Here is a 12451-nt window from a genome sequence, read left to right as displayed (position 1 = left end):
TAAATCATCCTGTGGATTTGTAAATCGTCCTGTGCATTTGTGAATCGTCCTGTGCATTTGTAAATCATCCTGTGGATTTGTGAATCGTCCTGTGCATTTGTAAATCATCCTGTGGATTTGTGAATCGTCCTGTGCATTTGTAAATCGTCCTGTGCATTTGTAAATCGTCCTGCACACATGTGAATCGTTCTGTACATTTGTGAAAATTGAGACTGATTTAGCTCCATACTTACAAACTAGTCTTACAGTTCCTGCGTTCTGTAGTATCTGGAGTAGAAGGATGTTTTATGGGAATATGGGCTCTGTTGCTGCAATCGCTGACTCCTTGAAAGTCTCTACAAGTAAATGGAACTTAGCCCAGAGTAATGTCGATTTACAAACAGCTGTACAGACTGTGAACAACTTTATATTGGCCTATTGTTGGTTTCCTAACACCACAAGATACCGTCAAGTTTTCAGGGCAGAAGCTCATCTCAGATGAAGAGAAAGACATTGGTGTTCTGTGTTCAGATGAGATGTTCTGGGGTCAGATAAGTTTCAGCTGCTTTTGGGAAAAACAGATGTCGGGTTCTACATGTCAATATTGAAAAAAGACCACTAGCCACCTAGCGATAGCTGCACCTGTTACGGTGTTTGCTGCTTGGAAGCAGGGGAGTACTCGGTCTGCTCTTCGGTCTGCACAGTTTACATTGGACACATTGATATCAAGGGAGGCAAAAATAGCGCCAAGCGATGTGAGGTCTGACTTTTTCCTGGACAACGATTTTGTGATGCAAATGTATTACTCTTTTGAACACATATTTTTTTGAGAAGCAAGATGCTTTATTTTTCAAGCCCCACCCAACTAGCCGGACTACCTTCGTGCACGCCAAAACTCAGCTGGAACTCGGCTCACAGGACGCAGCAGGGGGTAAGTCAATGTTCATAAATGATATTGCTAATATGGGATGTCATACAGCTTCATGTCAAAAGAGGCGAACTATCCCTTTAAGGCGCAATACAGGTGAAGAGGCCACAGATATACCCAACAACCTCAGAGTCATCTGAGTATTTCTGGAGATGACTCTGCATTTATTGGGACTCTGAGTTGTACTGGAAGTCTAAGGTGTGCAGAGTGAATTCTTGTGAGGACACTCCAGTGACACAACAAATGTCCAAGTCCTTGTGCATAAACTTAACTTAAATGACTGAATATTCAACCCTACACCTAACTATCTACCCCTATCTGTAAAACCAAGTTTTAACTCTCAAATTCACTTTAGATACTTGGGGACTTCAGTTAGGTCCTCATATTTAAATGTACCTATCAGTTGGTGACTCTGATAGTGACAAAATATACAGCCTACTATGTATGTATATGCACAGTGCTAAACAATGTATATCCTGATACACTGAGTCAGGTGCAGAAGTGCTTCACTAGGATACATTCCTGAATCCTGCTGCCTCACTTCGGCTAACCCTCCCCCTTGTTATTTTTCATGATAACAAGTAACCACTCTGCTCCCTTCCTGCATCAGAGTCCCGCATGTTGGTCCACGCAGCAGAGTCTGAGTGACAGAACAGACGGCCCGCCTCTAACTCTGCCACACCGGGCCAATAAGGATGCGGAGCGGGGACGAGCCTTCAGCAGGAGAAGCCTCTTATTTTTCACTACAGTGGGCCTGTAAAGCACACTTGCAGTCATGTGACACTCATATAGTACAACTCCGACAGCACAGAGACCAGACAGTAAGCTGCTACTGCCGCTACGCTTCATGGAGAGTCTCAAGGGCAAAACCTGCGCTGGCAAAAATTGCTCCGTCAGATGCAACGACTACAAGGAATCCTCTCCGTGCCTTTTGGAGCTGGATTAAATATTTCTTTAAACTAACAAGGTAAGATTTTTTGTTTCTTTCCTTCGAGGTTTGCAGGGCGCGCGAGGCTCTGATCAGTGCCATATGCTGCTGCTGCAGACTGGACGAAAACATGTTTACGTTGACAGCGGAGACGCGCGCCATACTCATGCTTTATGCATCGCGATGGGGACGGCAGGGAAAGATGGCACACAGACACAGTTTTGTAGGATTGTTTGATTTGAGCCACTTTAAAGACAGAATGACAGATGAATTGACTTTGATTGAGTTTTCCACAGTTCGTATTTCTAAGTTATTTGGTCAGTCCTGCCAACAAAACCTACCGCATGAAAATAATTCTGAAAGGTTTTAAATCGCGTCGTTATGCAAATAGAAATATCAATTCATGCATGGTTTCGCTTATCAATGCAAGACGTTGGAGAATGCACAACTCAGTCATTGTCTTTGTCTCGGTTTCCATTTGAAATAAACAAAAATATAATGCAGCCTGCATAACAATCACATAGAGTCAGTAACATGACTACTGCTCTTTAACTGTCCCGTGAACAAGTGTGACAGGTGAAACAGGATAAGCTACACATGCACAGGGGAATGTGGAGGAGCGCGAGCAACTCCCTGCTGCCCCACGCGGGTTTTTTTTTCCCCCGGTAATGTTATTCTCCTCTCTCTCTGGCCGAGTTTACTCTCGGTCACTCGGACCACTGAGGGGCCCCTAGAAAGGGAAGATGGATGGAGGTGGGAGGAAGGGGGAGTATGTCCAATGCTCCCTGTTCCTGGAAAATAACCTATTTATGAAGCCAACAGTAGGACATTATGAAAATAAGATAAAGTACAGCCACAGTGCACACCATCCATGGCGTTCTTGACACTAGAGAGACAGTACTGCTCAGTACAAAACACATCTTGAACTGACCCAATTGTAGATTAATGCTACTGAACTGTAACCTTATTAGAATGCATAGGCCTAAAGAAAATAAACAAACACCCTAACAAATGGATTTTTTTAAAATTAATTTAGTCAGATTTGGACTTAGAACAGTGATAATGAGATCACACATATTTGAGCTAAAAGCCTTTGATTTATATCAAACTTTATCTTACAGTTCAGAATTTCATTTTTAGGCAAAATACGAATATTTTTTTTGAAAAAAATTCCACCTCAGAAACTGAACTATTAGAAGAAACTCTTCTGGGTTAACTCCTGATAGCTTATTGATTTCTGTGATCAGAGTCACAAGTAGGCATTTGCCCTAAACCACGATAACATGCAATGAAGCAGGTATTAGAGGATCAGGAACCCAAATAATGCATTTTTCAATGTCATACCCTAAAAATCATCTAATATTGTCTCAGGTCAAATATGCTGTTGATTTTGTGGGATTAACATTAACAGATATGTTTTGCTCTGTTTATTTCTGTTCAGATATACATCATCCTGGCTGGAGACCTTGGATTGTTTCTGGGACGATTACTTTTTCCACACCAGGTGTTTAATTATCTCACCAGAGTGGGAAGTGTGGCTTTGGTGACCTCGGTTTATTTGGTCTAACTTCCCACGTCCAAGGAATTGTTCTCTTGCAAATCATCCTAAACACAGACTCTGAGTCCAGCAAGAACCAGTGGTTTGGCAGTAGCCAGGGATGGTAGATAATTCTCCAGTAAGTGAGGAGTCTTTCCTTCCGTACAGTGACTCTCCACAGTGTTGTCAGCTGTCTGACATGGTCACAGATTTGGGCTCCTACCACATGATGCCCTCACCATTTTCAGAGGATGACTTGAGTGAGTCCTCTAGCCCTCGATCCTGCTCCAGCCCAGACTCCCAGGTGCTCAGTTCCAGCTACGGCAGCAACTCTAGTGCTGAAAGTCACGACAGCCTCCTAGATTACCTGCTGTCCCAGGCATCTTTAGGAGGTGCCAGCAGTGCGTCTGTAGGATCTGCGGCACCTGTACCACTATCCACTTTTCTGCGGAACTCACAGAGAGATGAGCCCTCCAAACGTGAGCCAATAAAAGAGGAAAATTTTGACTTCCTCACCTGGTCCCATGTGGAGACAGTGGAACAGCGTAGAGGGTCATTCCAGCCTACACTGGAAGAAATTGAGGAATTTCTGGAGGAGAATATGGAGATGGTGACAATGAAGCATGAGATCCAAGAGGGTTGCCCGGGATTAGAAGTTGGAGCAGAAGCTGGTCTAGAGTGGTGCAGCGCGGCCTCTCCTGAGCCTAAGTTGAAACCAGAGGCCAAATATTCAGACCACACTGTTCCCACTGCCAGTACTTCTAGTCTGATCAGTGCTGCCTCTGGTGAGACCAAAACAGAGTTAGTTAACCACACACATGAATCTAACACAGGGGCCAAGAAAGGATCAACCAACAGACCTTCATCAGCAGACAGTAGAACAAATGCTAACGGGAGGCCCGTCGTCCTACAGATTCAGCGAGTTCAGGTGAAGCAAGAGCCGACAGTAGCACCACTTACCCCAGTTGCCCAGCACTCAAAGCCTTCCCCAGCCTCAGACATGAAAATTGCACAGCTACTGGTCAACATCCAAGGTCAGACTTTTGCCCTGGTGCCCCACATATTGCCCTCCCCCGGCCTTAATGTGTCCTCCAAGTTTGTACGCATTGCTCCAGTCCCAATTGCAGCCAAACCTCTTGGACTTGGGGATAGCTTGGCCAGCCAGGGATCAGGGATTCTTGTTGGAAGTCAAAAGTTCCAGAAGAATCCAGTGGCTGATCTTATCAAAATGCACAAATGCACTTTTCCTGGCTGCACTAAGATGTACACAAAGAGCAGTCACCTGAAGGCCCACCTGAGGAGACACACAGGGGAAAAGCCTTTTGCCTGCAACTGGCAGGGCTGTGGATGGAGGTGGGTTTTGGAGAGGAAACTGAATGAATTTATGTGTTTCTGTTTGCAGTGCACTCATACATACTGGCTGTCAACATCAAACTTTAGCCTCACACACATTATATCTGCCCGTGCAAAGCTGTTATGATCACAAGCTGTATGTTTTAGGTTTATGTTTTTGTTATCTTAGCAGGTCAGACTGAGAATCTAGGTGATATTTATAACTGGTTATATAAAGTCTGTGTCAAAGTTTGTTTCTGTTCACAGAACTATTTGATAACACAGACTCTAGCATGTTACAGATATCAGATTTCATTCAGATTTATGACTACAGAAGAAGTAATATAAATCAGGGAAATGTGAGTCGCTGTTGTTGTCATGCTGCTTTGATGGAACCAAGTATGGTGTGGAATTTTAGTGACACTCACTGTTCACTATCAGTGTTAGTGTCTATCACTATCACTATCACTGCTCATTCAGCAAAGATCTGGGGACCTTAAGGGGTCAAATCCGTGGTAGGCACCCAAACTTCCAAGCAAATGAGAGGAGCAACTCAATAAAATGTCCTTTTTTTAGACTACCAATGTATCCAGGCTTTGCTGTCTTTCTTTTTGTGACATGCTAGCACAATTTTTCAGTTATCAGCTGGGTCCCTCACTGTTACCTGATGATCAATAACAAATAAGCAAAGAAAAACTATCCTCTTGTTTTCTTATCTAAGTCTTGCACCTGAAGACCTCTTGATGGTTGTTGTGCAGCCTTGAAATAGTTAATTGGAATGATGTGAGGTGGTGGCAATACAAATGGGTTTCGCCTACACAATTCAACTGACAGTGAGATATCTGGGATGTACAAGAATAGCTAGGATGTCTTTTTTTGTGGATGTAAACTTAATCTGGGACAGAGCATGTGGGCTGAAATCACATGACCACAACATGGGCATCTCCTGTTGAGACTCGACAGCTGTGCAGTTGCTTTGGCAGTATATATATGTGGATATTTGTGTATGCCAACTATAAAACAAGTAATTTCAAGCCTGCTGTTTGTAACGGCAGAGAGAGAACGTGGATGCCTTCATCAGTGAGGAAATTTTATTACTCAATAAAGTGAATTTTTTTTTTTTTTTTAAACATATATCAGTGTGAAAGCGTATATGTGGGTTTTGTGTGTAAGCATGACAGAGTGGGACTTTTGTCCACAGATGAAAGAGTTCTGGCTGGTTTCCTGAGCACATTAGGACAGTTGTTGTGGCTTGAAAAAAACTGGTGAAGAGTGCAACATTTAATATTGACTTTTCCCAAAAAACTTTTAACAGATAAATTCAGTATTGCCTACCAAATTATCTAGGATTTTATTTAATGTACTCTACTGTTTCAGTTTTTTGGCGCACCAACTCCTAGAAAAAGGTTTCTAATAGAGACTATGGTCCCTATTAACCTTCATATAAATCAAGGCCCCATACAGTTTTGACAAATGAGGAAAAATACTCTTATTAAAACTATTTATTCCAACTACCCATCACAGAACATAATTTTGACAGTTATGTTGATAGAATTCAACCTTATATCTGTGTAATTTATTTTGTTATTTATTAGTACAACAGTTGCCCTTCAATACGGAATTCTTGTTTCGTCTGACATCCAGAAAAGTGAGATTTGATCCACCCTACAAAGTTATTTTGTTAGCTCATGTCAGTCTTTTAACTGGGTACGAGGACCAGCATATCAAATACTAGTCAAATACTTGTATAGTGCATGTTTTTTTCATGTAATAAGCATGGGTGCATGGGTATGGAATGAACTGTCAAAACTACCCCAACCAATAAGTTATTATGTAATCGTGCCTGCTACTGCTTGCAGAGACCAATCTTTGAGAAACCTTGTTTTAAACATTTACCAATGATTTTCTATTTTACATGCAAGTATTGAGCAAACAACAATACAAGCTTTGTGCTCATTCCAACCAGGCAATCAGCCCCTAGTCATGCTGCATATGTGTGTTCTGATAGATGGGGGGAGTTGCAGAAATTTGTGCAGTTTAATCTAGACAGTACGTTCCAGCTAACAAAGGGCTCTTGTCTATGTATAAAAGGCATGATCTAGTTTGGCTGAAAATGTGTGTGTGTGTGAGAGAGAGAGAGAGAGAGAGAGAGAGAGAGAGAGAGAGAGAGAGAGAGAGAGAGAGAAAGAAAGAGAGCCAGTGTAAATGTAATCCACAGTGTGATGGTATAAAGGAGGGGGCACCCAATAAAAAAAAAAAAAACTTAGTTAAATTGTAAGAGAACCAGCTAATCAAAATTAAGTAAGCAGGATTTATTGAAGGCAGCAGACAAGAGCAAAAATGTTGTTGGTTGCTGTTAAGATGCAGTCCAGAGAGGCGGTTTGAGGGAGAGAAAGAGGTCTGTCTCAGTTTTGCACACAATCACTTGAAGAGAGCAGCAGTGAGGAAGTGGATGGAACAAAGAATAAGTATTGAATAGTTACCATGACTGTGGGTTAGGAACGTCTAGGCTGCCTCACTGCATGAAAGGGAAGAGAGGGATCAGGCGAGGTTCCTCGTATAGACTCATCTCATAGAGGCTGGTAGGGATCTGAGACACTGGATGCTAAAATGCATAGAATTTAGTATTTCAATGTACAGCAATGTAACTAAAGATACAACTTTAATAGTGTACAGTCTTTTCTACTTTGACTAGTGTACATTCATTTCAAATTGGGCATTATTATAAATGCAATACTGGTAGCATTACAACATACAAATAGAATCTAGATTATTATTAACCCACAACAGCTATGGTCTGGTAGCAGGTCCCAGGACAACTGTAGCTGTCACCATGCATACCATGTTTACAGCTACTAAAACTTGAATTAGATGACCATTGACGTGATCCCTTCTCGTTATCATAGGTATATTGACAGTTGAGTTTAGGTTCTCACTTATACCATAATAAGGTTGGACCCCAGTAACCATCTTTCCAGACAAATATATAACTTGGTCTGAATGTGGCATGATGTAGACCTCTATAAACTGACCAATCAGCTCTAATCAGTAGCACTGATTACAGTTATACTTCGATTGTGTATTTACAAGTTGCTAAATGTTATAACTATCCAATGAAGTGGATGTCCCTATTACTTATTATTCATTTGGGCCAGAGACACTGAGCCAAGTCTGAAATGACCAAAAACATAAAACAAAAAAAAAAATCATTGCTGGAAAAATTGTCCACAGTGGCTCCATGGATGTCGTTGGTCTTGTTTTCTGGGGAACGTTTGAACAGTTTTTCAATAACTTGGCATGCTTAATTTTATCCGGCGGTGTTGTTTAATTCTTTTAGATTGAGAATGAAGTTGGGCTACTGGGAGTTTAGTGCCTGCACATGAGGAGAATGCTTAATTTCCACTTAGACTCAGTGGATGCAGTGCAAGCTTCTCTTTCAAGGTCAAAGGAAAAGGGCTACATGGTTCTGCTTTTATTCTTGCCTCCTCTTTGAAATTTCATTCTACTCATTGGAATTCCCATAATGCTGTGGGCACTCCAGTTCCAGTCTCTGGTTAGGCAATGTACTAGTCAAAAATGGATAATTTTCAACGGTATTTTCTGCGGTATTTTCAACATTAAGCCTCTTTTCTGAGTCGTCTGCAATGTTTTAGAACCCCCCTCACCGCTTTTTTTATGTTTACTGCTGTCTCCGGTATTTGCCTAATTTTGATTCTTCTCAACCTGCTTCAGAATGGCAAGTCATGTGCATGTCCAAAAAGGTCCGTAAAAGCACCATAAACGTCCGTTTTCAAAATCATCAACTCATCGGAGTGGTTACTGGTGTGCACTGGTAATCCATATCAAATTTCGTTGCGAAAAGTTGCTTCTGTCGTGTTTTATTTGACATTTTGTACTGGATGTTCGTTGATATTACTCCGCCACCGCTAAGAAAATAGTTCGAGCATGAACGAGCTGCCAAATAAAACACGACAGAAGCAACTTTTCGCAACGAAATTTGATATGGATTACCAGTGCACACCAGTAACCACTCCGGTGAGTTGTTTATTTTGAAAACGGACGTTTATTGTGCTTTTACGGACCTTTTTGGACATGCGCATGACTTGCCGTTCTGAAGCAGGTTAAGATGAATCAAAATTAGGCAAATACCGGAGACAGCAGTAAACATCAAAAAAGCGGTGAGGGGGGTTCTAAAACATTGCAGACGACTCAGAAAAGAGGCTTAATGTTGAAAATACCGCAGTTCTCTTTTAAGTCACTGTGTGGAAATAGGCCACGTTTTTTTCAGTGGATTCTTCCCAATGTAGATTTTTTTTTTTTGCACTCTGTTTGAATGGTTTTATTAGCAGTGTCCCACCATATAAGATGCTCTCATAATTAAACTTCATTATGTTACTGCCGCATCATTTCCACAAGTCTAGATTTTGTGTCCACATATGGCAGAGAGTACACTGGGTTTTAAGTTTAGCTTCTTGTTGCTTCTTAATTAGAGGGTGCTATTGCATCAATCATCATCTTGTCAGGTCAGAAAAGTAACATCTGGGATGCAGAGCCCAGCTGGATGCAGTCAGTTACAGAGAACTAGGTTGCTGGGAAGAAGCCCTGGAGCTGTTATCCCTGTGGCTACAGCCAAGTAGCATTTTCCTTGCATGCAAATTCCGCTGTGATGCTATGCTTGTCCAAATAAGCCACAGGCAAATGAGTTATAGCATAAACATGTGAGGCACTTTTAGTCTGTGACACATAATTATGCTGTTAAATCTGTGAGAACTGGGTGAGAAAAGTAGTGCAGCCACTTAAAAAAATAGGAAGTTGATAGACCTAAATTGTTAAAGTGCAGTCGCGTCGTCATTCACTAAGTCTCTTGTTAAGTTTGGCACTGAGAAATACTGTTACAATCACAAAAAACCTACTCTGTATTATTGGACTCTTTGCTTTCAGCTTCATTCAAATTGGGACAAAGTCAGGAGCTAGATTTACATTAAATCACAGTATCACAAAGTTTCACTAATTTGGCAAAAGAAAATTGTGATTAATGTCTATATCCTTCCCCATAAGATGACACTAATTCCCCAGTCAGATTCCAATAAGATTCATCATGAGAAGACAGTATTTGAAAAGAGGCCACCCAGACCTCAGAGATGTCTGAAAATCTGATGTCTGATTATTTTTCGACTCTTGGTTATTTCACTTGAGAAAACTCATCCTCTAATAGCATTTGAGCCACTCATGTATTGATTGTTTATTTCAAAAGTAATGTTTTGCCCATTACAGGCTCATTTAAAACAATGGGATGATGGCTTGTACGAGTTATCGCAGCTTTGTGATTTAGTAAAGTCAAAGGCTATCAGAATTGTAACTTAAATCCGCACATTTCCATTTTTCTATTTGTCTTCACTGAATTTAAAACATCCTTTTTCTTCTTTCTTTCAGGTTTTCTCGGTCTGATGAGCTGTCTCGTCACAGGCGGTCTCATTCAGGGGTCAAGCCCTACCAATGTCTTGTATGTGAGAAGAAGTTTGCACGGAGTGACCACCTGTCAAAACACATCAAAGTCCATCGTTTTCCACGTAGCAGCCGGACAGTTCGCTCAGCAAACTGATACTCTACTGCAATTACTGGAATTACCACGATCACTGGGAATGCTGGGATCAACCTCATAGAGATAAGCCACAGGAGCAAGATGTGAGCGTATGGGTGTGTGCATACTTTTTTGTGCCAACAAGTCAGTTTGAATATATGAGTGAGAGCACACCTTACTTTGTGTTTGAGTGGTCTATGATTGTTCTAATTTATTATAAACCAATACGGTTATCTTCCCGTTTGTAATCAGTTAAATGGGTTGTTGTTGCTGTTGGTACTTCGGCATATTTTTCCCCTTTTGTTTGTTCTGTCCTTATCCCCAGCCTCAGCAGAAGATAAGATAAGCTTACTTTCATTCAGTCTGGATTATGTGATACCTTAGGTAATAGCCTTGCGTGTCAAATCTGCCTGAAAGACAGCAACTACCTTTTACCTCCTGAAAGCTGCCAATTTCTTGGACATTCCAGATCTTATGCAATCTTTAGGAAGTTCAATTGATTTTCATGTGGATCCCCATTACTATTAATAGTGTGGTAGTATTCTTACTTGGGTCCACAGTGGTTTCTGTTGAGGTACTGTCCTTGTTATTGCTGCCTCGTGACACAGTTCATTCTCAGAGGGTAGACATCTGTCATTTAACTTGCTCTTAATGTACAGGGAGATAACTATAATACTTTCATGGAGAGAACTACTGATTGCATAAGAAATTAGGGGATCTCTCACAATAAGCTACCAACTCCTCAAATTTACAGTCGTTGTAAAGTAGTGTAGACATAAGGAGGAGAATGACAGAGCAACACAAGAAATGCAAAAATCAAACCCAACTTAAAGGTTAAGCGCACAGTGATTTTTAAATCAGCTTGCTCAGTGTTAAATGTATTTTTATTTTATTTTTTAAATCATTGTTTTGATTATTATTACTATGAAGCCAAGTCAGAGATTTTCAGAGTGTGAGGGGGGCCTCCTGGGTAGGGCTCCAAACAGTTTTTTTTCCAAACTTTATCTGAGAGGCTTACTGTCTCAGACTTTGAAAAGTCCTTTGCCAAGTGTGTGTAGCATCAAGCAGAATAACCTGCTTGATGCTCTTCTGTTTGTATCAGTTTTTAAGCCTTACTGTACAACACATCCTTGTTGGAGAGTAATATTTCATTGGAAATCATGCATTCTGATGATATTAACTTTAACAATGTTTTAAGTGTCTCTTCATGTTATGGCCCTCTCATTTCATACCCACCCATAGGACTGAATGACTCAATCTGCTTTAATTTGAACTATTGTTTTACTAATGACTTAACACAAAATCTGCCTCAACGCTGCATTATTTGTTCCTGGAAACGCCCTAATGGCCTTTCACCTGTGCTGGCAGCAAGGTTATGCTGAGGTGATACCAGTGGTCACACTACATGGTGCTGAAGTACCAGGAGGATGAGCTTCCCGGGAATGTAATTACAACATCCCTTTTAAGTCATTCTTACAAAACTGAATGCCCGTATTGCTCTCAAACATGTCAGATGCCCCAATCTGAATATGTAGGGGTATGACTATGCTGTCCATGTATATTTTATTCATGTAAAGCAATATCAAGTGAAGGTACATAACATTGTACATCATTCCTTTCATTCAAGTTTTGAATTTTTACTGCTTAGAACAGGTGTTTGCATCCTATGAATGTATGTAAATATGTAGGAGTGTAGCGTGCTGCATCCAGGAAACACACAGAGACTATTGTGATACCATTATCTCACAACAAATCAGGGGTTATGAATATCTCTTGTGTAAACCTTATGTGTACATAACTTAACGTTTCAGTACATATAAATATATCTATTTTTCTTTGTTCTACCCATTTACAAATAAATAAAATAAATGTCTTGGTGTTTCTTTTTTTTGTATTCAGTGTTTTCAGAATAATGGCAAAACTAAGTTGTGTCATTATTGTACATTTTTGTGAACAAGAAAAACTTTTCAGTGACATGAAATGGGGCTTTGAGAAATGCTAATATTATAAAGGGCTCCCCCCTTTTGATATTCTTTACTGCTATTAGGAATGAATTAGGAATACATACATTTACACACAAATAAATGTACCCTGACATGTATTACATATAGAGGAAGCTATATATCAATGCACATTGATATGCACAGAAAAAAAAAATATATATTT

General features: G+C 40.6%; 1 protein-coding gene across 1 annotated transcript; it reads left to right on the top strand.

Moving 5' to 3' along the window:
* Positions 1–1595: 1595 nt before the first annotated feature.
* On the top strand, positions 1596–12158 carry LOC142377587 (Krueppel-like factor 15). The gene is made up of 3 exons (XM_075461840.1): positions 1596–1874; positions 3277–4725; positions 10138–12158. The coding sequence occupies exons 2-3, from the start codon at positions 3494–3496 to the stop codon at positions 10304–10306; spliced, it is 1401 nt and encodes a 466-aa protein (XP_075317955.1). The 5' UTR covers positions 1596–1874; positions 3277–3493; the 3' UTR covers positions 10307–12158.
* Positions 12159–12451: the final 293 nt, after the last annotated feature.

The sequence above is a fragment of the Odontesthes bonariensis genome, chromosome 3 (genome assembly GCF_027942865.1).
Source record: "Odontesthes bonariensis isolate fOdoBon6 chromosome 3, fOdoBon6.hap1, whole genome shotgun sequence".
Classification (NCBI taxonomy): domain Eukaryota; kingdom Metazoa; phylum Chordata; class Actinopteri; order Atheriniformes; family Atherinopsidae; genus Odontesthes; species Odontesthes bonariensis.
Note: the sequence above shows the minus strand (reverse complement) of the source record. Positions and strands in the feature narration are given on the sequence as shown.